The sequence below is a fragment of the Podarcis liolepis genome (assembly GCF_965112155.1).
Source record: "Podarcis liolepis genome assembly, chromosome: 1".
In the NCBI taxonomy this organism is placed as follows: domain Eukaryota; kingdom Metazoa; phylum Chordata; class Lepidosauria; order Squamata; family Lacertidae; genus Podarcis; species Podarcis liolepis.
Window position 1 is genome coordinate 60,465,939 of NC_139554.1, and position 25,133 is coordinate 60,491,071.

General features: G+C 42.9%; 1 protein-coding gene across 4 annotated transcripts in view; it reads left to right on the forward strand.

Moving 5' to 3' along the window:
- NELL1 (neural EGFL like 1) overlaps positions 1-25,133 on the forward strand; it is a 373,450-nt gene that overhangs the window by 126,998 nt on the left and 221,319 nt on the right. For all 4 annotated transcript variants that reach the window (XM_083463723.1, XM_083463722.1, XM_083463725.1 and 1 more), the window contains exons 9-12: positions 277-379; positions 5,061-5,134; positions 13,099-13,198; positions 22,213-22,341. In XM_083463723.1, coding sequence (XP_083319849.1) covers positions 277-379; positions 5,061-5,134; positions 13,099-13,198; positions 22,213-22,341 — 406 coding nt within the window. The remainder of the gene's footprint in view (positions 1-276; positions 380-5,060; positions 5,135-13,098; positions 13,199-22,212; positions 22,342-25,133) is intronic.

The following is a 25,133-nucleotide window of genomic DNA, read 5'->3' on the forward strand; positions in this document are numbered from 1 at the left end:
AAATTGTAGTTGCAGTATATCTTATCCAAATATTCATATCTAAGCTAATTATTTTTTCCACAAGTTTAGAATGTTTTCCGCCCCCTAAAATATACATTACTTTATACCAAAGATAGCCAATGTGGTACCCTGCAGAGCTTTTTGAACTTCTAGCTCCCATCAGCTCTAGCCAGCGTGGTCAATGGCCAAAGATGATGGGAGTTGTAGAGAGAGCACCATGTTGGCTAACCCTGCTTTATACAGGTGTTTTAATCCTATTTTTCTATTATTTTACAGAGTGGAGTAGTGGAGTGCCGGCGAATGGCCTGCCCACCATTGAACTGTTCGCCAGATCGCCTTCCAGTCCATTTAACAGGCCAGTGCTGCAAATTGTGCAAGTGTAAGTATAGGTATTGTGCTCTCTTCTTTTTCTCAGTCATACTGATTTTACATGCTCTTTGTTGTTGTTGTTGTTGTTGTTGTTAGTTAGTTATGTAGTAAAGTTGTGGAGTGATGTCACTTCAATTCGGAAAGCCCCTACTCCCTGGGAAGTAATTTGAAATTTGACTCTGCCTTGCATTTTCTGGGGGAGAGATATCCTGGAGTTAAAAAATATGCTCATACCATGTAATGGACTTAAAATTCACAATTAGTAAAATTTTGCTTTTACACATGATTCAGACCACATAAGGGTCATGTTTGAAAGGGATGGTAAACTATGGCTTTGTGCAATGTGAATAAGCCTGGCCATCTCCCAGGTTCTTCCGCTCGTCATTTCATCTGAATCAGGGATTGCGGTTTAACATGATTAATAGTAAGTTTCAAAATAAGCCAACGTCAGATCATGGGTTGTGGAGCTGGTTTGTTGAAACTAACCATGGTTAGCATCAAACTATGATTCCTGGCTCAGATGAAGTGATAAGCCACGTTGAAAGGGGGGCAAAGGCTTCTGAACTCTTTCTGTTCAGGAGGCAAGGGGAGAGGGAACACGTGGGCCCAGAAGGAGACCATGGTTTAGCATTAGAACTGAATTTAACCACATAGTCACAATAATCTTTTCTTTTGTTTCATGTCCTCTAATTAAAATATGAATGAATGAACAAACCTACTCTTTTGTGTTTTTTCTGGTTGACACCCATCTCAACTTGTTGGTGTACTTGGAAATCTGTTAGAAGAAATAGATGTAAACATTGATTAAAATTGATTGCAAATCTTGACAGAATGATATACTTGGGACAGTTTTTGGGGTCCATGTTGTTCCAGACACGGAAGCTGTCTGTACTGATGATACTGTGTGGATTGATTTCTCTGCCCTTTGTCCATACAGTCATTGACAGTATGATCAACTATAATTATCTTTCCTTAGGGCTTATTGAGCAGATAATTAGCCATTTTTTTAAAAAAAATGAGTTAAAGCAACTAGCATTTCTTACCTGAAAAATGCAGGTGGATTCTTTTTTCTCAGTTATCTTTAGTTAATCCCTCCAGTACAGAACATGCTTTTTGAGATCAAAACTGACTTTCTGGCAAAGTCTGACTATTATTCAGATTTTTCTTCCCTTTTAGTCTACATCCAGCCTTGTTATATAGGCTGTCACATTTGAAGCTGAAAAATACCTCCACCAGCCCTGTGCCCATCAGAAAGACAAAATCTAGGTTTTATATTTTATAAGATGATGATTTACAAGCCGTAGCTGCAAAAATGCCCCATTTACCACACAAAAGTTAGTCAGGTGTTTATTACAGTCAACAGATGAGTAAGACAAAATGCAAAGTTCCAAACAGAAAATAGGGAGTCTCAATAAAACCAATTGTTTAAAAAAATGATAGGCTAAGAGACACAACTATATCTATATATTAATATAGAAGGGTATGACTTAATCACATCAGTAGAGTACTGTTGGTTGTTGGTGCTCATTTAGCCTCCTGCTGATTTGCTGCTGCTTGATAGAGGGTGTGACAGTGAAGAGCCTGGTGCCATGCAAATGTACCATCAGAGCCAATCTGTTGAGTGTTCCTCCCTCATTCCTGGTAAGCAGCAGCAACAGATAATGGGAGATCAGGTGAGCACCACTGCCTAACCACACTATCTGCTATTGAATTGCATCATACCCATGTTGACAGGTCTTCTGAAACTAATTCTATGGCATCATGGTGGAACGGCCTAAATACAGAATCATATATAATGGAAGCAATACATTAAAGGTATTGCAGACTTCTGCTTGTTGATGTTAGTCCAGAGAATTTCCTCATCGTGCATGATATAGTTTTGTCACTTTGATATGGCTGCACCCCAGCTAGGAATGTTAAATCTTTGGTACTTTATTCCATTATCAATGTTGCCCTATTTACCTGCCAGTTGAACAATCTGAAAAGTGTAGTTTGTTAAACCTTTTGGGCTGCATGCTATGTCTAGCTGGGAGGCAGGTCATCATTATATACTCTTGACATGCTGTATTCTTCAAAGATCATCGTCATCTTCATTTTTAATTTGTATGCCGTCTTTCTATCTTACAATACTCAAAGTGGTTTACAAGCTGAAGAAACAAAAAATGTACATCTTATAACAATCTAATGCAATACAAAAATGTGATAATAAAACATACAGTACCTTTAAAATAGGCGACCTACATCAAAAAAGTAACATTCAACAATCATTAGAATAGTGATGAAATCACATAAGTGAAACTTTGATTGTCAAAATGTGGTGGTATAGATGGATTTCAAAGAAGATATTTTATAGGATTTTCACACACACCCTTTGTTGCTAGCATACACTGTGGTGTAACATTTAGAAGTTGATGGACAGTATATGGGGAGAATTTGTAGAAGTAAAGTGCAACTGCTGAGGATAAAATTTCAGTATGGTGTAATATTTCTAGTTCCTCTGCCTGCCCTGGGCCTATTACCACCTTTCCTATTTCTCGTTTTTTACCTCAGACCTAGTTGCATGACTGTTACCAAGGAAAATTATAGATATAATTTGAAAGGTTGAAAAGTAAGGTGTTGTCCCATTCTGCAGTGTTTGAGGTCCTTGAAGGGGAACTGATTTAAAGAGCAACGTTATTTAGTATTCCTCTTTTACTGGAGTTAAAGAGGACATTCCTTTTTATTATGGCTACAGTAATGCAAATGTGTCAGGAAGTCATAACTAGAGTTTCTAATACATTGTGCTATTAGGAAGCAACATTTGGGTATAAATTGTAAGTTATTTTAAACTGCTTTTAATATTGTGTTGTAATGTGTTTTAATGTACCCTGCCCTGGGACCTTAGGGTGGAGGGCAGATAATAAATTACATAATTGTAACAACAACAACAACAACAACAACAACAACAACAACAACAACAACAACAACATATTTGAAGATTTCATTTATCTGTATTAATGACACAACCTGGGGGAATTTAGTTTTTCTAGCTTTAATAATTTGGAGCACTGGGCACCTTATTACATATGTGCCCCGTGAAGTAACAGTGTCTAAGCCAATTTATTTTCTAACCAAACAAAGATTTTGGAGCTAATATTCAATCCATTGTCAGAAATGATACTTGCTTGAAAGTACCCATAATCTCAAGGATACTGAGGGTCCGTTTAAGAATTGAGTGCCTGTCGTCTTAAGTAGAGATCTGTACTTTGGTCACACTATATATATTTTTGTCTCTGGCACCAGTACTACTATACCAAAATACAGATCTGTAGTTCCTCAGAAGTCAGGTATCATGGAGCTATATCTGGCATGACTGACTTTTTTACAGCATATTTCCAACCCATATTGTGCAAACAGAGGCCTTTTGAGTTGTTCCAGGTTTTTCTCCCTGAACTAAGATTTTTTTAAAAAAAATTTACCTATCCTTAAAGGAATTATATTTCCTCATTCATGGAGATGTATCTGGCATGGCTCAAGGGGCCTCTGCTTGGGAAAGGATAGCATAACAGACAATTATAAAGTCTGTTGTATATATGCATTCCTTTCTGAAATTAAAAGTATGTAAGAAATACAATGGGACGTGGGTGGCGCTGTGGTCTAAACCACTGAACCTAGGGCTTGCCAATCAGAAGGTCGGCAGTTCAAATCCCCGCGACGGGTGAGCTACCGTTGCTCGGTCCCAGCTCCTGCCAACCTAGCAGTTCGAAAGCACGTCTAGTGCAAGTAGATAAATAGGTACCGCTCCGGCAGGAAGGTAAACGGCATTTCCGTGCCCTGCTCTGGTTTCGCCAGAAGCGGCTTAGTCATGCTGACCACATGACCCGGAAAAATTGTCTGTGGATAAACGTCGGGTCTCTCAGCCAGTAAAGTGAGATGAGTGCCGCAACCCCAGAATCGTTCACGACTGGACTTAACTGTCAGGGGTCCTTTACCGTTACCTTTTAAGAAATACAATATTTGAGTTTTAGTTCATTTGTAAAAGTTTCTAAAAGACAATCAGCAAAGAAAAGTTAGATCCATATGCCCCATAAGCTAATTTTAATGTTACAGATAGTCATCAGTGTGGATCTTTCTATGGTGTCTTCCTTTTTCTATGTGTTTGTTAGCCCTGTATTTCCAGCAGTGATTATGATAGTTAATGAATACCTGTGGCTCACTTGAGACACTGTTCCAGTTACACAGGGGCACAGTTCTGTTTTCACCTGTCTTGATATGGTGTAGATAAATCAGAATCTATACATTGTGATCCAGTAAGTCCATCCAGGTTGTCAATACTTTGCCCATACAGGCATATCTTAATACAAATATACTGTGCCTGCTCCACAAAATGTCACTGCCATGACTAATTCTGTTAATGAATCAAGTTCAATATCTGTTCTGCTTCTCCTATTACTTCAGGTCACTAAGTAGCCTAGTTTGTCAGAGTGAGTTGTGAAATGGTTCAAGATAATAGTTTTTGTAATGAATTTACTATTATAGTCAAAATAAATGTGAGCAATTAACACTGGCTGCTCCTGAAAGCAAAATCAGTACATCATATTTACCACAGTGCATCTAGATTGACTTAAAGCAATATTGTTTGTACCAAACTGTATAATTTATCTGCACTTACTACTAAATACTGATGTTTTTATTTATTTTGAAAATTCTAGCCAAATGCATCTATGGAGGAAAAGTGTTGGCAGAAGGTCAGAGGATTTTAACCAAGAACTGCAAAGAATGTCGTGTAAGTTTTTTAACCTTCTAAGACTGCAGTCTCAAGCATTACGACTGCTGTAGGACTTACATTGGAATTGTTCACTCTTTCACTTTTAAACATGTGTGGTATCTCCTTTATTGCATGCCCTGGATGGTACAGCAAAGTGTGTGCAATATTACTTTCTCTGCATCAAATGCTTTTGACAGAAAAAACATTTTGAGAATGAGTCATAAATTCTAATACATTTTTACTTTCAGAGCTTACAGGCTGTCACTATTGTGAAAGGGATTCAAGCGCATACCAGAAATTTAGCTTTGCACAACTAGAGTAGGATTAAAGTGCTCTGTTGGATAGCACAACAGATCCACAAAAAAAGAAGACTTTTTCAGGTGGGAAAGTGACAGGAAAATGCACTGCAAAGTGGGGGAGCAACAAATTATTATTTTTAAGTCAGCTTAAAGCCTTTATCTAAGTTCTTCACCAAGCATTTAAAAGCATTGAGTTTTGGGGCTTGACAGATCTCACCTGGATGAGCAGTAAAGAAGGTGATTGTCAATACTGAGCAGGTTCTGCTCCTTGACATGACGTTCAAAGAGGGACATAATAGAACATGGCCATTCATAAAGTGGGGAATATCTTATTGAACTTACAGAAAGAATGAGAAATGTAAATTTGCCTAGCCAATAGCGCTAGTCTGTATCTGAAACAAAAGTAATCTTCTCCAGCTTGGGCTATAAAGCGTTTAATACTTTTAAATGCTGCGGGGGCATTTAGGGAAGGGGATACTCAGAAGTCCTGTTGTGCTCAGAAATGAGGCCAGAAAAACCAAGTGATTTTCTCTGTCTTTGGGGAAAATAGCTTGGTTTTCTGAGCCCAATCCTGAATTGAGCTCAAGAGGGTTTTCTTGACAGCAGTGGATGATTATTTCAGACCATGGGAACCAGCCCCATGTGGTTAATTAAAGCTATTTCATACTACATTTTACTTTTTCAGTTCACCTTAAACAATAACTTTTATCATGATTTTTTTAAAAAATAACTGAAATATATTACTGTTTTGACACTGTCCTCTTCAATGTTTTGACGCTGGTGGTTCAGTAGTAAGTGCACTAGCTCTCCTTGGAGGGTTGCTGTGTGAAATGTGAAAATCAAGTATCTAAATATGTGGAGAATTTTCAGATATACAGGAGGATCCCTGCTTCTCACTGAAGTGAAGGACACGAGACAGGTGTTGGTCATCAGGTGAGCTGTGCATAAGCAAGCTCCTAGCTAGCTCTGCCGAGGCTCTTTTTATTAGCACAATATGCAAAACCAGTCAGATACATTTTGGATGGTGCCCTTTACACACCTTCCAATCGCGAGATCGGGGGGTGGTACAAAGTTATTTTGGCACCTGTTTCCATCGCGTCACTTTCCCCCTGTACAATGTTTAATCGAAAGAGACAAAAGTCACAGACAGGGCACGGCAGACTACCAAGAGAGCAAAGGTAAGATAGAGGGCATGATGTACAGACAGCAGTGGCTTGTCTGTGGGTGGAAGTGTGCTCCACACCCGGTGGTCATTCCTTCACTCACAAAGCAATTCATGGAGGGCCATGAGAATGACCACAGGGCAGGGGAACCTAGCATGCTTGGAACCTAGCATGCTTGTTCCTACAGCCCATACCTTCATGATAACAGTAAACAGCAACAGTAGCCTGAAAGGGCTACTATATCAGACATCTAGAAGAGTTTTCATCTGCATCAGATTCTCCTCTCTGTTACTTCTCAAAACAATAATATCTGGATCCTCCATGGCACCCAGAGGGCCTCTGCTTTGTTTGCCTGGCTGCTATTTGTTAGCTTTTCCCCTGGGTTACTGTGAGGTTCAGGAAACACTTGAGATCTGTCTCTCGGCTGCTGACTAGGCATGGAGGGCAGCTGAGTCCCTGGCGCAAATCAGGGCAAATGTGCAGAAAGGAATTATAAGAAACTCCAAAAAGCCTCTAGGCTTAGCAGAAAACCAGATATGAGCTACTGTGTTCTGGTGATAAGAGTATCTGATCTTCACTTTAGTGCTAATTGTGATTTTATCACATAGTATATGAAGTATCTAACCCTGCCATTGCTTCAATACTGGCACAGCAGCTGCCATTTTATTTGTTGTGTTGGTATTGCCCTTGGCGTATCTATCTATCATATGCAAAAGACTCATATGTATTTGCTGTAAGTGAGGAAGAGGTAAGGATAACAATGGTTCCTTGTGCTTAACTGATTCTCAGCCTGCGAGCCTAGAGTAGCAATGCGTTTTTGAAGTAACTTGGTAAGTCAGGTTTTCATTTCAGTTGCTGTAGAACAAAGTATCAATTGTACCATAGTAGGTGAAATATACTCAGAGTCGCAAAGTGATTTCATGCTCTTTATTCAGCTCATAGTGGTGAGGAGAAATGAATGAAAGTCCCCTCACAGTATCAGCTTTATATACATTATTTACACAATGGGCTGCACATGATTGGCTAATTCCGGAATTCTACTGTAAGCCAATCAGGTTGTGGATTCACTTCTATCTGGAGCAGGATTGGGTGGTTCCTGCCAACCAATCATACTGCTGCATTGTTCTAGGACCAATCAGACTGCTGCATTCTGAATCCTATTGTTCTAGGACTAATCAGACTGCTGCAATTTGGATCCTATTGTTCTAGGACCAATCAGACTGCTTCAGTTTGGATCCTATTCAACTCAGTACATAACACCCCTCCCCTCTAAGTTCCAGTCCTGCCCGGGAGGTCGCATTCATAGTCCTCAAGGTATGCCGGCGGCCTACGTGTGCGTTGCGGCCTGGGGTGTTCCCTGGTCCGGGCTCCAGGTTCTGGCTCATGTTCCAAGGATGCTGGCTGTGATGGGGCTGTTTGGTCTGGTGCAACCGGCTCGCTCAGGCGTGGTTCTGGTTCCGGTGTCCTTTCGGCCTCACGGGTCCTCTCTGTATTTACTGATTCTGCCTCTCCTGCTGGCCCCTCCTGCTCTATGGGCCTCACTGCCCCGCTGTTCCCTTGGGACTCCTCTGACCTGTCCTCCTCCTGGGTTTCTCCCGGGAATCGTCGCCGTATCTGGTCGCAGTGGCGACGCCAGCATTGCCCTCCATCCGTTAGCACCTCGTACGACACTGGGCCAGTGACCCTGGTGACTGTGGCGGGTACCCATGCTGGGCCTGCCCCAAAATTCTTTGCGTACACTGGGTCCTGGGCCTCGAAGGTCCGGGGGTTCCTGCCTTCCCCCACCACTACCTCATCCTGAGCTCTATCGGGGTGAAGGCGGTCCAATCTGATTGCAAGGCGCCGACCCATTAGTAGTTCAGCGGGGCTCCGGCCAGTTGTTGAGCTGGGGGTGCTGTGCTGTGCTAGAAGGAATGTGGCAAGGCGGTACTCCCAGTCCCCTTGCGTCATGCGGCGGAGGGTGTCCTTGGTGGTCCGCACCATGCGTTCTGCTTGGCCATTGGTGGCAGGGTGGAATGGCGCCGAACGGATGTGGCGGATGGCGTTCTGCGCTGTGAAGGTTTGGAATTCTCCTGACGTAAATGCAGTCCCGTTGTCTGAGACGAGAGTGTCAGGGAGCCCATGGGTTGCAAACAGCCTGCGTAGTACCCGGATGGCTGCGGACGTGGAAGTGGACGGTACCAGTGCGACTTCCAGCCATTTGGTGTAGGAGTCCACCACTATGAAGAATGTTTTCCCCTGAAAGGGGCCAGCGAAATCCACATGCAGGCGTGACCATGGTGCTCGGGCGGACTCCCAGGACTGGACTGGGGCCCTTGGGGGATCTGGGCGGGATTCTTGGCAGGCCTGGCAGTGTTTGACCCAGGCCTCTATCTCTCCATCGATCCCCGGCCACCACACATAACTCCTGGCAAGGGCCTTCATTCTTACTACCCCTGGATGTGTCTCGTGTAGGGCTGTGAGGACCCTTTTGCGGAGGGGCTGGGGAACAACGACTCTGCTTCCCCATAACAGGCACCCCTTGTGGGCTGACAGTTCATGTTTGCGGGTTGTGTAGCCGGCGAATTCTGGCCCGGGGCTGTTGCTGGGCCATCCCCTCCACACCCAGTCCAGGACCCGGGAGATGACCCTATCTTTCTTGGAATGGTGTGCAACTTCTTGTGCCTGAATGGGGCGGTCGGGAAGCAGCTCCAGGCTCATAACCTCTTGTGCAGGTGCTGGGTCGGGGCCTGTTTCCGGTAGTGGTAGCCTGCTGAGGGCGTCCGCATGGCCCATCGCCTTCCCAGGTCGGTGAATCAGTGCATACTGGTAGCTGGCAAGGAAAATTGACCACCTGAGGACGCGAGGAGACAGCACTTGGGGGGTCTGCTTTTCGGGAGCAAACAAGCCAAGCAACGGCTTGTGGTCAGTCACCACGGTGAAGGGCCGCCCGTACAAGAAATCATGGAATTTTTTTACTCCCTTCACGATTGCCAGACCCTCCTTGTCGATTTGCGAGTAGTTCCGCTCGGTTGCGTTGAGTGTCTGGGAAAAGTACGCCACCGGTACCTCTCTTCCATCCGGGAGTTGGTGCCCCAGGACAGCGCCAATGCCATAGGGTGAGGCGTCGCATGCTAGCACCACCGGCAGCCTCTCGTCAAAGTGTGCCAAGACAGAGTTTGAGACAAGCAAGTCCTTGACTGCCTGGAATGCGGCCTCCTGGCGCTGGCCCCACACCCAAGGGGCCCGCTTGTCCAGGAGTCTGTGTAGGGGCTCCGCTACCGCCGCCTTATGGGGAAGGAAGGAATGGTAAAAGTTCAATAGTCCCAAGAAGGCCTGAAGTTCAGTCTTGCTCTTGGGCGCTGGGGCATCACAAATGTCCCGTACCTTGTCCCCAGTCGGGTGGACCCCTTCTGCGTCCACCATAAATCCCAGAAAGTCCACCTGAGGCACTCCTAGTAGACATTTTTTCCCGCTTCACCTTGAGACCCGCCGTCTGGAAACGGTGCAGAACGGTGCGGAGGCGGTCCTCAAACTCCTCTGGTGTGGGCCCGGCAATCAACACATCATCGAAGAAGGGGGTGACGCCAGGAATCCCTTTAAGGAGAGAGTCCATTAGATTCTGGAATATGCCTGGTGCCACGCTGACCCCGAATTGCAGCCGCTTTACCCTGAACGCTCCTCTGTGCGTCACAATCGTCTGTGCCTCTGCTGTGGCCTCATCTACTGGCAGCTGTTGATATGCTTGGGCCAAGTCCAGCTTGCCAAAAATTTTCGACCCAGCCAGGGTGGCAAGGACATGGCTGACCACTGGCACTGGGTATGCGTGGGCCGTGAGGGCCTTGTTTATGGTACATTTGTAGTCTGCGCAGATACGGACCGAACCATTAGGCTTGACGGGAGTGACGATTGGGGTTTCCCAGGGGGCATTAGGCACCGGCTCCAACACTCCTTGCTCCACGAGTCGGTCCAATTCCTCGTCTATACGGGGTTTCAAGGCGAACGGGACCCGGCGGGCTTTGAGCCTGACCGGTCGTACTGCGGGGTCAAGCTGTAGCGCAATGGGGGGGCCCGTATACTGTCCCAATTTCCCGTCGAAAACCCCTGGAAATTCCTTGCATATGGCGTCCACGTCCACTTGTAAGCTAGTGTGGTTCACCCCGGTGACAGCTAGCCCCAGTGGTCCAAACCATGCCAATCCCAGTAAGCTAATGTAGGGGCCCTTGACCACAAGCAAGTCCAGTTGCCGCGTCCGCCCTCGGTATTGCACCCTGAAGGTCCCCACCCCCATTGTGGGGACCTTACGTTTCTGGAAGTCCCGTAGGGTGAATGGGGCCGGCCTGAGTTTGGGACCCCCAGTAGGACACAGTTTCCTTAAGGTCCTTGCCGAGATTATGGATAGAGTTGAACCCGTGTCAAGCTCCATGCGGCATGGGGCCCCCTCTATCTGTACCTCTACATAAATTTTCTCTACGTTGGGGTGGGGCAACTGGTATACCTGGCAGTCCGTGAGCTCCGTCGAGTTGCCTTGGTGCGTTGGGCCCCGGGACCTGGGGCTCTTGGGTTGGTCATCTGATGCCTGGTGTCGGGTGAGCCGAGCCCGACACACCCGGGCGATGTGTCCCGATTTTCTGCACTGCCTGCACTCTGCGTTGCGGAAACGGCAGGTCCTCCTCTCGTGACTCTCCCCGCAGCTTGCGCAGTTTCCTCCTTCTCGTCGAGGCAGCTGTGGTCTGTGCGCTGCTTGAGTGCGCTGCTGTACTCGGTGCACCTCCTCCCTGTCGGATCCTGAGTCGTCGGTGAGGTCTTCGTGGTGGACCCTCGGTTGGGATGGCAGGCTCGGCCGTGCCTCTTGCGTCGACCTCTCGGCAGCTTCCGTTGCCAGGGCCTCCTCCAGAGCGACCTGGAACGTTAGGTCCTTCTTAGCGTAGAGGCGTCGTTGCAGCTTCTCATCCTTCAGGCCACCGACGAGGCGGTCACGAAGCATGTTCTCCAGCTCTGAGAAGTTGCAGAACCGGGCGGCTTGGCGGAGAGAGGTCACAAACCCAGTTATGGTTTCCCCAGGGGCTTGTCGCTTTGCGTAGAAGGCATTTCGACGAGCCACCACTGAGGGCTGTGGCGAAAAGTGCCCCTTCAGCTGTTCCATTATTGTTTTGTATGGAACAGTAGCGACGTCTTCAGGCGCAAGTAGAGCCCGGGCAATTTCAAACGTCTCCTCTCCGCAGACGCTGAAGAATATCGCCCTCTTCTTGGCGTCTTCTTCGTCGGTGACCCCTTTGGCTTCTAGGAGGAAGGTGAAACGGGAGGCGTACGCTTCCCAGTCTCCAGATGCTGGGTTGAACGGTGAGAAGCTGCTGTCGGTTGCCATTCTGAGTTCCTTGTGTCCCGGAGCTGAAGCCTGGATACACGGTGCGAGGCAGCGGTGCGGCAGGTGGCGGTGCTGCGTGTGGCAGTCAGCTCAGCGGGATCCCACCTTCGTCGCCAGTGAAATATACTCAGAGTCGCAAAGTGATTTCATGCTCTTTATTCAGCTCATAGTGGTGAGGAGAAATGAATGAAAGTCCCCTCACAGTATCAGCTTTATATACATTATTTACACAATGGGCTGCACATGATTGGCTAATTCCGGAATTCTACTGTAAGCCAATCAGGTTGTGGATTCACTTCTATCTGGAGCAGGATTGGGTGGTTCCTGCCAACCAATCATACTGCTGCATTGTTCTAGGACCAATCAGACTGCTGCATTCTGAATCCTATTGTTCTAGGACTAATCAGACTGCTGCAATTTGGATCCTATTGTTCTAGGACCAATCAGACTGCTTCAGTTTGGATCCTATTCAACTCAGTACATAACAGTAGGCAATATTGTGGGCAACCCATCATTATTACATGTTTTCTGCTTTTGACTAGTGAAGGCATGAATAGCTTTTTAATTGCTTCCAAGCTGTGGAAATCATAGAGCTAGTTTTCAGAGCTGCCTTCCTTTTTGTTTCCTTGCCCATTTTGCATGGAAGTATCATGGGTGTCTGCTGTCAGTGCGTTTCCCATGCTTTTCTTTTGTGAACATCTCATGACAACCAGGTATTACTGAACTTTAGAGGGAAAACAGTTCTCTCTCAAATTGGTATGCTTAATCTTTCACTCATCAAAACTTCCACACTAGTTTGATACTAAGGCAACAACGTTCTGCAAAGAGAACAGATAGTTAGTCTGGGCATGTTGGGCGTTGTTGAGTACAACAAGGTCCTTGCTGATCAGACCAGTACCATTCTTACTTTTCTTTGTCATAGTCTGGCTGTATACAGACCTTACTGTGCAACCCCGTCCAATCCTGGAAACTGTAGTTTACCCCGTAGACTTGCAGTTCCCAGCACCGTTAACAAGCTACAGATCCCAGGATTCTTTTGAAGAAGATTGTGCTTTAAATGTCTCGTATGTATGCAGCCTTTGTTTATGTCAGTCTCTGATTACAGATTACAGAAAGTAGAAGCAACTGTGGAATTTTCATCAGTGTAACTCTTTAAAACATTGTTATTTCCAGAATGGAATTTTAGTAAAAGTAACAGAGACCTGTCCTCCATTGAACTGCTCGGAAAAAGATTACATCCTCCCAGAGAATCAGTGCTGCAGTGTTTGCAAAGGTAAGTAGGATGTTGGCAGGTATTGTTAATAGTTATTGTGTCTTCCTTAAAAGAATGTTTGATTTGGATCTGAAAAGCCTACTGTAAGGCTTGTGGTGTTGTCTTGGTTGCCTTTTATGCATTAACTGGAGTTCATAAAAGACCTTTAATATTAGTCAGACATCAAAGCTCCTTGGGGATATTGTAGAGCGTTTTGAAATCAGGGAAGTTAATATACTTTTTTCCAATTTGTATAGATACAGTCTGCGAAGCATGTATAACTTCCTACACATTGATACCATTATATAAACCCATTTAAATAACATCCCTTCTCCCCATTATTAAAAACAAAAAAACCCCAGTATTTGAGCAATACTGAGTTCTGATGGTAACATTTTAATTTTTTTTAAAAAGTTTATATTTAATGTTCACATTAAAGTTAGAGTTACAACCCAAACAATGCCACCAGTGCAAAGCTAAATTCACAAGTGCTGTGTTGTGGCCTTGTGGGTTTCTTCCTGAATTTTCCTGCTCCTACTCCCTTCCCATGTCTTTAAGCCTCAAACAGCACAGCTGCCAAAAATTATCTTTCTCCTTGAAAGCTGTTTATTTCCCTGACCACCCACAGTCATGATGAATTCATATGTAATTATTGTTGCAGTTAACATTTTTGTTGTTGTTTATAGTGTAGTCATCAAAGACTATATAACGGTGGAGCAATTTCTTGACTGCAGTTTAATCGTGCTTTTGTTATTCCCCCCCCATCCTTGGTGAAATTTACTGTACTATCATAGATTATGATTATGTAACTTGGAGTCACAGATGTGATTGTGTATTTTTTCCATTAGGTGTCAAATCAAAATCGTTGATTTTTTTTTTGCTGCTACTCAGTTTCTTGGATTACAAACATGGGCTGTTGCTTTGCTTGCAGGGCTAATCCCCAGCACCTCCAGGCAAGTCAGAAAGGGGGGGCAGGGGGGCCAATTGGAATCAGCCTGTGACTTTGAGGGGGCCTACTCTAAGCTCCCCATGATAGAAGCAAAGGGGAACCTTTTGGTAAAGATTATTGAAATGCAGCCTACATTTTTCATCTGACCTGGACCTCTTGCCAACTTTGCATGGCCGTGTCTCCAGGTAGGGCTGTCTGAAATCCTGGGGAATCATTTTCCGTCAGTGTAGGGAGTATTCAACTAGATGGACTGGTCTGGCTCAGTGCTATTTTTCTAGAAAAAGAGGTGCCGGAACTCACCATGAACAACCCCCCCCCCCATTCTCTTAGAATGGCAATGAGAGAGGTGCTGAAACTGAGTTCCAGTGAGTTCCAGCTGAAAAAAAGCCCTGGGCTTGACTCAGTATAAAGTAGCTCCTTATGTCTCTATGTCCTTAACCTTTGAAAATGAAAAAGAGTTTTTTTAAAAAAGCATATGGTTAAACATTTTTGAATAACATAATTTTTAGTCACTATATGTTAAATAGGTTGTGTGGTTTTTAAATTGGTGGCAATCAGGTTAGAAGTCACTCCTTGTGCTTAAATGAGTACTTTGCAGTGCAATTCTATGCATGTCTGTTCAGAAGCAAGCCCCTTTTACTTCAACTTCCGTGTTTGTGTGTGTGTTGGAGGAGGTTGAAATGCAGCAAATATTTTATTAATAATGTAGCTCTGCTAACCTTTACATTTACTATTTATATAAAAGAGGTTTATAATATCTTTCAGTAGCACCTTCAGGAGGCTCTTCAATTAGCATATTTTCCATCTCTTCCTGTCTAGCCCCAAGACTGGACTTGAGACAATTTTGCGTAAAGGGAATGGAAGGAGTTCTGTTTCCTCAGATGCAAAAATCAGACATTTCTCATGCATTGCTGTGGGACTCTGAGACACCTCTAGAATTCAGTTTTATTAAGTCCCAGAAAGATGCTGATAAGTATAAATTTAACAGGTCTGCTGCATTCAGAATTGTAGCAACAGGGCTCTCAACTTTACTAAGGCTTCTTTGTGTACTTGGGAGCAGCTTATTGAGTACAAAATACATGCATGTAGAGTCATTGTGTTACTTAGAATATATGTGAGAGCAGCCATGAAATGATCTTATTCTGAGAAAATAAATACAGTTCCGCTGTCCTCTGTTTAATTATTTCTGTGCTCGTCTATTGCAATTCAGTGGCAACATATTAGTGCAACATAGTGCCTTGTGCCTATATGCATATTTCAACTTCTTTTTCTCCAGGGATTTTGATTGATTTACAACCTTAAAGCTTTGCACTTTGGCACTTTTATTAAACTAGTATTTTTTTTCACAGATATGTTACATATTTTTAATTAATTAAAAATCTTTTAAATCAATCTTAACAGATAAATTAAATGTAGCAGCCCGACTTAGTAGTGTTAGTCTTAGTAAAGACTATTGTTGCTATCCTGCCTGTTTTGACCATTCTGTTGCCTAAATAAATAGCTAAATAGTTCTGGATACAAGTGCAAACAAATTTACAAACAACTGCAAATTAAAAATGATACTTTTTCAATACTTCTCAAGTAACATTGATACTACATGGAGTCTCCCACTGAGTGCCACATAACTCAGGGTAGTGTTTTCGTGCAAGGTGGGGCCAGAGCTGCCCCATACTCTGTATATCTTAAGCTCCTCACTACCCCATTCTCTCTTAGAGAGTGGCAGGGTGACAGGTGATGATCTTAAGAGAGAGAGATGGAGGGAGACATGGGGTGGTGGTGATTTAAAGAGATAATGAAATGATGATAATCTTAAGTAAAGGTCAATATCACCCCATACCATTTCTCATACATGGGCAGAGCCACCAAACACTCTTTCTTTGGTATTCCCACCTAGGGATGTAAGAGGGCAGTGATTTCTGTTCTAACCTGTATTTGTCACAATCAGCACTGTTTCTGTTCCACTGCAGTTTGGCTTCTGCCAAATACTACATGTAACTATTTCTGCAACTTACTTTAATCTCAGTGTAAATGAAATGGCAAAACAATGTTAAAAAATTATTAATTGCCTATAATGTGTGGCCTTAAAAACAGTAATGATGTAAATGAATACCAGTCATATTCACCAGGCCAATTTCTGTTCCTGACCACAGATGAGTATGCACTTTTGGCTTCCTTTTACATTTTTAATCCCCCCCCCAACATTCTTTATCTCACCCCATCAATTAATACGTGCGTACACACACACACTCATTCAAATCCTTGATCTCTCTCACACACATACTCACTGTCCATTCTGTCCCTCCTTTCTCTCTCTCCCTGTACCTCCTCCTCAGATAATAAATGAGGTTAGGAGAAAGCTCCCTTTAACCCCCCCCCCAAAAACCCCTAATTGCTATACTGAAGTGAGGTCAATGAATCAGGCTAATTCTGAAGACAGTGGACCACATACAACAATGGTTCCCCATCCCATTGGCATCTTAATAGCCAGCTCACAGGTAAAAGCCACCCACTTATGCTCTCCGGATGTCTCCTGACTGATCACAGGCATGAGCTTTTCAAGAAAAGTAACATGTACATGTAAACTCAAAGTGCGCCTGATAAGCTCTGTTAACATGATAGAATTTTTTCAGTTTGACGTGGTCATATAAAGTGCCACGTAACAATGATCCACTGTTACTTAGGCCATACACCTATTTCTTAATGTGATCCTGTGTCTTGGGATAATCAGAAGAAATTGCATATGGAATAAAGCAGTTGTGTTTCATTTATGAGAAAAATCATGTCAATTCCAACCATATTTTTATTTGCTTGAGTTCATGGGGACTTACAAGTGAGTGTGCATAGATTTTCAAACTAAGTAGCTTGGGAGCAGGTCTGAGGTTGCTAAGTTATTTGACTTTTTGAGAATTGTAACCTATAACTAATTGGAGGAACACATTTGAAAGGATATGTGCCAAGCCAATTGTACAATTATTCAACAACATGAAATGAGCTTGTCTACCTATTCCCTGAAGCGTAGAATTTGATTACTATTATAATTAGCTTAAAATGATAAATGGGTCATTGCACAATCAAATAACTTAAAAAGCAAAACTTAATCTTGTGGAAGCAGTTGTAATAAAGACATAAGAATGCCCTCATCAAAGGAAAGCCAAGGGTAGAAAAATTGCTCTAAATGCTGGAAGAACATTCACCTGAAATGTTTGAAGAAGGAATAGAGGTCACCTCGTTTGTCAAAGATCTAGAGTATATGCTTTTTTCAATGTGATTCCCTTTTGGAAGTCTATTTCTTTTTCAGATGTTGTTAAGGTATTACATGCATTTATTACATACATCTATGTGTATGGGGGAATGTTTTGCACATTTGTTCTAAATTGTTTGTTGTAGTAGCTAATGCTCGATTGCCTTGTCATCTATGCTGGACTGAAATGAGAAGTAGTCATATAAAGATCCCCACCCCCTTCATTTTTAAAACTTGAGACAGTAAGGTTTTAACAGTAGGCCATATGAAAAAATTAAAACAAATGTGTCAGATCTAAAATTCAGAAGGGGACATTGTTTTATTATGTTCTAATCTAGCCAAAGCTAGTCATAATTATGGAATATTGAAACCAATGGGCATGGCTAACTTAAGTATCCTTCTTTTCAATGAGACTTGGTCACACTTAACATTCACTAGATTTCAGGTCCAATCTCCTTGGAATCTATTCAACATCATCATAATTTCCACAGGACACTAGGATTTGAAATTCCAAGTCACCAGAGAGTGGACACATGTGGATTGTTGTTTTCACCCCAGACCACTGGCCCACACTAATTGTCTTAACTACTCAGATAGTGAGCTAAATATATTCTTTATTAGCATTCACAAAATTTAGAAAGCATTAGTATAAATCAAGTGGCACCCAAATGGAATCATTTAAAAAAGGAAGACCATTTATTATTTATGCAGTGCCATCTGTGTACATGCATAAGCTCTCTAAACTGTCTCGAGCACCTTATAATATAAATTTTGGCAGCAGAGTAGCCACAAGAGAGTTGGATATGAGGGACGGTGCTTACTGATAACCAGGGCTTTTTTCCCCAGCCAGAACTCACTGGAACTCAGTTCCAGCACCTCTTAGGTGGGCGCCATTGCTATTCTGAGAGAATGAGGGAGGTGCTCATGGTGAGTTCCAGCACCTCTTTTTCTAGAAAAATAGCACTGCCATTAATGTCATATTCTGTGATATTTAGAACTCATCACTCCTCTCCAGCAATCTGCATGGCTGCTCTGATGCATGCAAGAAGTGAGCTCTCTTTCTATTGAAGGTTTTCTAGCTTTCATTTCAGTGGGTAACTGAGTGACATCATACAAAGTAATGTGGTGGAAGAGCATACAGCGGGGCCTCTGGAGAACTGACGTTTGGGCAGGCTCGGACAGGAAGAAGCAGTGCTTCAGGCATCTTGGCTTCCGACTATGTAGGACTTTAAAGGTCAAAACCAGCACCTTGAATTGGGTCAATGAAGTCAGTGCAAAATTGAATTAACACGCTCAGAGTGGCCCATCCTTAATAACACCCTAATGCTGCATTCTGGACCAGTAGTCACTTCTGAGCAGTCTTCAGAGGTAGCCATACACAAAGCATGTTATAGTAAGCTAATGTGTGTGCAACCAGAGCATAAGCAATGGTAGTCAGTTTCATACTGCCTAGGAAAGTGTGCAGGTGGCATACTTTTCTAGGCAGTAATCTGTCTTCTCAATCAACAAAAGCCCTATGTCGTTTGGATTAGTTATTAATGTCATCATTATTTCTTAAACGTACCGTATTTTTCGCCCTATAGGATGCACTTTCCCCCCTCCAAAAATAAAGGGGAAATGTGTGTATGTCCTATGGGGCGAATGCAGGCTTTCACTGAAGCCTGGAGAGCGAGAGGGGTCGGTGCGCACCAACCCCTCTCGCTCTCCAGGCTTCGTGCACCTCTCCGCAAGCAGCGGGAGCCCGGTGCTGGGCTCCCGCTACTTGCGGAGAGTTGCCTGAACGCTGAAGCCTGCGCGCGCTGAGCTCAGCACGTCCAGGCTTTGCGGACCTCTCCGCAAGCAGCAGGAGCGCTCCCGCTGCTTGCGGAGAGTTGCCCGCACACTGAAGCCTGCGCGTGCTGAGCTCAGTGCGTCCAGGCTTCGCGGACCTCTCCGCAAGCAGCGGGAGCCAGCGCTGGGCTCCCACGGCTTGCAAAGAGCTGCCTGTTTGGGGGCTGGGGTCGGGGGAAGCTCGGGCCTCCCCCGCTCCAGCCCCTGGGGGGGGGGAAAATAATTTCCCCCCTTGATTTCCCCCCCAAAAAACTAGGTGCGCCTTATGGGACGGTGCGTCCTATAGGGCGAAAAATACGGTATATCTTGCCCTTCCTCCAAAAGGAGGCCTTCATCCAGTCTATCACTCCGTTCAGGCACAGCTTCCACTGTTTCCTTGGAAAAGAGAGAAAGAAATGGCTTAAAAATTGGTCCTGAAAACTCTTCATAGATAACTTCAGCAAATAATATGATGGAAACTGTACCAAATACTTGGATTCTCAGCAATGGAGTATGAATATATACAGCCTGCGATGTGTGAAGTTCATTTCCTGTAAATCCTTCTTTGGAAATCATAATGCAAAGTGTAATTCTATCCATTATTTTTGTTTAAAAAAGGTAAATCTTGAAGGTGATTCACAAATCACCTATATGGAGTTCTTAGATTCTAAGAATTCATACTTTTTGACAGCTAAGCTGCGTTGAAAAAGATTTCACTGGGATATTTTCTAAAAAGAAATAACAGACTAGAGTTCCTATAACCAAGTTAATAGGGGGAGGGACTCACCCTGCACATAATGGAAAAAGAATAAAAGAAATAACATATTACAGACAGTGTTTTTTTTAAAGTTGGCATTATTTTAGAATGACATGCAGCATTACTGTAATATTTCACAGTGCTTTTTGTTTTGATGTTAAGTCACTTTCACCCCACTGTCATCTAAATAAGACTTTGATTCAGTATAACCATTAACATATTTGTTGTGCTGTCTGTCACCATTTCCTTTGAGCTTGACTTGTTGGAGCAAAATTGGAGCGGTTGGTATACTATTAGTGTGAGATCAGCCAGTAACACTGTAGGTTAAGTACACATAAGCATTTTCTTCAGTTTGAAAAATATTATTGAAATCCTTAATGGTTTAACTATTGGTCCCTTTACATTGAAACAAAGATTGAAAGATGGAAACGTAATGTAGGCTGTCTTTAGAAGGAGCAATACCCTGAATCCTGGTTGTTGTTGATGATGATGATGGTGATATTATTATTATTATTATTATTATTATTAATAATAGGATTTTAAGGAGCAGAAACCTATCATTTGCTTTTGTTTTGTTTTTGCTTTTTTGTGGATTTGTGATATGCTTGGATTCATTCTGGAAAAAAAGCTGGGCTCAAAAATCTGATAAATAACATCTCCATATACAATTGTGTTCCACAGAGGTCTGTTAGGCATCTTCATTATACAGCAGTTAGTGAATTCTGATCACACACCTTTCTCCTGGCTTTTGACACCTGAGTATATTTTTGACACCTGCATATTTTTAGGATCCACTCTGTTTTGTGATTGAAAATTGTTTTAGCTTTGTTTTTAGCTTAGATTATAATATTGTGTTTTAATTGTTGCAACGTGCCCTGAGACCTTAGGGTGAAGGGTAGATAATAAATTAATATAAAAATAATTACACAGGTAGCTTTAGAGGATCATGGATGTTGAATCGACCACATTTTATGCACCCCCAATGCATCTTGAAGATTTGCTTCAGAATGCCTTCTTTCCTGGTAGTTTCCTCCATATTTTTGCTGGCTTTTGGAAGTGTTTGTCTTCCCATTTCTGTGTGGTTTCAGAATAATTTGAAGGGGCAGCATTTTATTTGATAAATATACATTGTTGGTTTTATTTTATTTTTTTAAAAAAGCTTTTTCCTGGTTGTATGCATTGGGGAACAGAAGTCCGTCCCCATCTCCCCAACATCTCTTTGAGAATCAGTTGGTAGGCTTCTATGTTTGTGTGTAGTGCACAAAAGTATTCAGGAATTGCTTCCCCTTGCATTCTGGAACAACGTGTCCTGACCTGTTATATTAGTATAAATCACATTGTGTGCACATTTAACTTGTGTGATTTCAACCATATGTGATTGAAGGCCGGCTGGTTGAAAATCTGCACGTTAAATGCAGGCAAGGCAGAGAGCTTAAAAGCTCTTTTTGCACCATGTTTTCCCGGCATGAAACGCCCGCCCCCCCCCCGAGCCAATTTCAAGGGTAGGACTATGTGGGTGGAGGAGAGGATGGAACATCCCATTTCTCGAGTGGAAGTCCTTGCACAGGGGTTCCATTGATGGGACATTAGCTAAGTCCCCTGCCCTATATATTTATTTGAGAGCCCACCTTATAAAGCTCCAGTGAGACTTACTGCTGAGTGTACCTGCATATGACTGAGAATTCTAATCTATTGATGAAAATTTAAGCAGGGTGTTCTTTATTTAAGATTAATTAATCTAGAACACTTTTGTTTTGAGCTCTCATCATTGCTAGCTGTGGCTGTGCCCCGCTACAGCATATGGCCTCTCAGTGGAGTACCATTAAGAAAATGTGTCCCTTAACAGAAGATTCTCATGCTATGGAATTTTGCATCTGTTATGACAGCATTCTTAAAAGTGGTGTGATTAGTTTCAGTAGAAGATCAGTGTAAATATAGACAATTAAGCACACAGGCCCTTGATAGTGTGAGGCCCTTGATAGTTCAGTCGGTAGAGCATGACACTTTTAATCATAAGAGTTGTGGGTTCAATCCCCATGTTGGGCAAAATATTCCTGCATTGCATTGCGGAGGGTTGGACTAGATGACCCTTGTGGTTCCCTCCAATTCTAAAATTCTATGAAAGGGTAAAGTACATTATGTTAGCGTGGAAGTTAAATGATATTGTATTACTGCTAGGATTCCTATCTAAATTAAATAGTATAATTGCTGATTTAGGATTAAGCTTTTTATTGTTTTCACTTACTCTGATACATTGTTGAATGTGCTTTATTTTTCAGGTCATAATTTTTGTGCACAAGGTCACAGATGTGGTGAAAACTCAGAGTGCAGGAACTGGAACACGCGAGCTACTTGTGAATGCAAAAGTGGTTATGTCTCCGTCCAAGGGGATTCTGCCTATTGTGAAGGTAAATAATGTGTTCCGCAAAGTAACTTCATTGTGGTCTGGTGAGAAATGTGCTGTTAAAACAAAAGCAGAACAGAGCATCTCATTATCAAGTTCAATCTTCATGGTAGTATAAATGATAATATCCTCATTTGATTCTATATGTAGAAAGTTCAGATGACCCAGACAGATGGAAACTTCATTGTGAAGTTCCCAAGTGACTGCCTGACTTCCTAGCATGTTAAAATGTCACCCTTCTGTTTGTGATTGTCTTTGCAATATATAAATTCCAGTAATACTGCTGCTTAGGCTGATGGCAAGTATGTTGTTCCAGACATGAATAATCTGTGTCACAAATTGAGAACAGTTGATAATAGTATATTTAGGAACAAGCAACGATTGTTTTCATCATGCCTTTCGACTGAGGTAAAAATGTGACCCATGAATCACTGTATCTACAGATAGTAGGCTTTTTAGAAGTAGTTTTATGGCCTTCTTTTAATGACGTGGACTGCTCTGAGGTATTCCGTTCAAGAGCAGAATATACTGGTACATTTTAAACATAAATCAATAAGATGTTGTGACTGTAGATAGCATCTTGTGAGGTGTGATGAGCTGCAAATACTGTTTACCCCATAGTATGAACTTGGTGAAAAACCTGTCTCTGTGGCTGGGGTGCTCCTGTGGATACTCATTACAAAGCAACCCTGTTTATTACATACAGGAAAATTTTGTCAATGTCTCCCCCTTTCCTGGGTTTCCGTGGACAAGCTAGCTCACTTGCCATTCAGAAATTGTTTGCGTTGCTGAACATGCATAAGAATACCATCCATCATGATCCTTCAGTGCTGAAGTTTCAAGCATGTAATGAAACATGTAATGAAACATGTCTTTGTTTGTTTCCCTTGTCTTGATCGGAAACTGTTGAGTTTCATAAATGGCTTTTTGAGACCTATTGTTGGTAATGAAATAGAAAGGCCTCACTTGGTGTCAATGTTAATGCATGAGGAGTGCAGTGAATTTAGAAAGACCCAGTTTTTGTTGTACCTAACCCTGGTTTGGTTGAGGCAAGTGCCTCGAACAGAATAGATTTTTTTTCCTCCCATTGTGAATCTTCTTTGTCCAGTCTCAATTTAATTGATTAAAAGTTCCCACTGTTAATTTCTTAGCCTGCAGCTTAAAACAACAATGAGACATCCCTAAAGGGACCCAAAGCTTTTGGTGTTGTAAAATTCCATGTTTTGGATTAAAGTCATTTTTTTAAACTTTCAAACTTGGATTAAAATTGTTGTTTTGAAAGAAAAAGAGATAAGGCACCAGCACAGGACTCAAAGTACGAGGAGGTCTGAAATGTATCTTCTCTTATCTTCATTCTCTAGCACTTTGGGGTGCTTAAGACATTCGCTGGACATGTTTGGAAAAAGAAGCATGAATAACTCGTGCTTTCATGACCATGATCACAGGGCACTAGCTAGTCCTCTGACACGGCGGAGGAGAAGCTAGCTGGATCAGGAGGACCAGTGCCACTAACACCAAGCTGGACCCCGAGATTGAGCTTGAGAGCCCTACATCAGTTCCCCTGGAGACAGCACTCCATGAGAATTGGCCCTCTTTTTAGACCATGGGCTTCATGCTAAACTATACCTGCTCAAGCAAAGGCAAGACATGGAATGGGAATTTACTGTGATAGGTTCCAAGCCCAAGGGCTACACTATAAGGCTTTCGGCCCAAGGAGGGATGTTGCATCTCATCTGAGCAATACACCATGTCAGAGTTTTCTGCCCGGAAATATCAAAGGTCCTACAACTCCAGTTTGATATGCTGTCTGATGACCTGATAAACTGACACTACAAGGTTGGGTTCTTCTCCCTCTCCCCCAGAATCCCCTCTTGCCTTGAAGGCTTCCACTCATCACCAGAATAGGACACCATTCCTCCAAGTCAGACATGACCAAACTAGGCCCTCCAGCTATTTTGGGACTACAATTCCCATTAGCTAGGGATGATGGGAGTTGTAGTTCCAAAACAGCTGGAAAGCCAAGTTTGGCCATGGCTGCTCTAGGTAATGTCCAAAGGTAGAATATCAGATAATGGGCAGAATGTGTTTTCCTGTGCTGTTTGGGGATGAGGAGAGATGTAATCTGCTGCTGCTTCTGTCACTGCTGAAGAACAGCCTTAAATTGTCCTGGCTGAACATCTGTCTTCCTGCCCCCCCCCTTTCCTTTTTGCTCTCCCCTCTCTATATGGTTCAGTTTTCTAGGAAGACTTCTGAATGTTTTGTATTGTACATATATTAATGTGATAAACTGGCATTCACTTTGGCTTGTACTATTTTTTGGTTTTCTCTATTTATGGCATTAGTGTTTATGAGCTTGGCCTTCATGGATCTTTTCCATTTTTAAAAAGTGCTTTCTTTAGAATTATTGTTGAGCTGGCTTCCATCCATCTATATTTGAAATGGAGAAGAGATGACACCCTTGACAAGCTGTTAAAATATATTGCTGGAACAGGGAGATAAGACTAAGGAGTGTTCAGCAGAAAGAGATTTGTGGGTATCAGCTCTGCTTAGCTGATCTGAAAAGCTACTAGTATTCTTCCCCATACATGCATGGTTGAAGAGGGCTAGCGTTGAGCTATAAGAAACAAATCTCAAATTACAAAAAAAATATTGTATTTATTACAGTATTTCTGGCTCAATCTGCCAGGATAGATCAGTTGGTTAGAGTTTGGTGCTGACAATGCTAAGGTTGCAGGTTTGATCCTCGTATGGGACAGCTACATATTCCTGTATTGCAGAGGAATTGTATTAGATGAT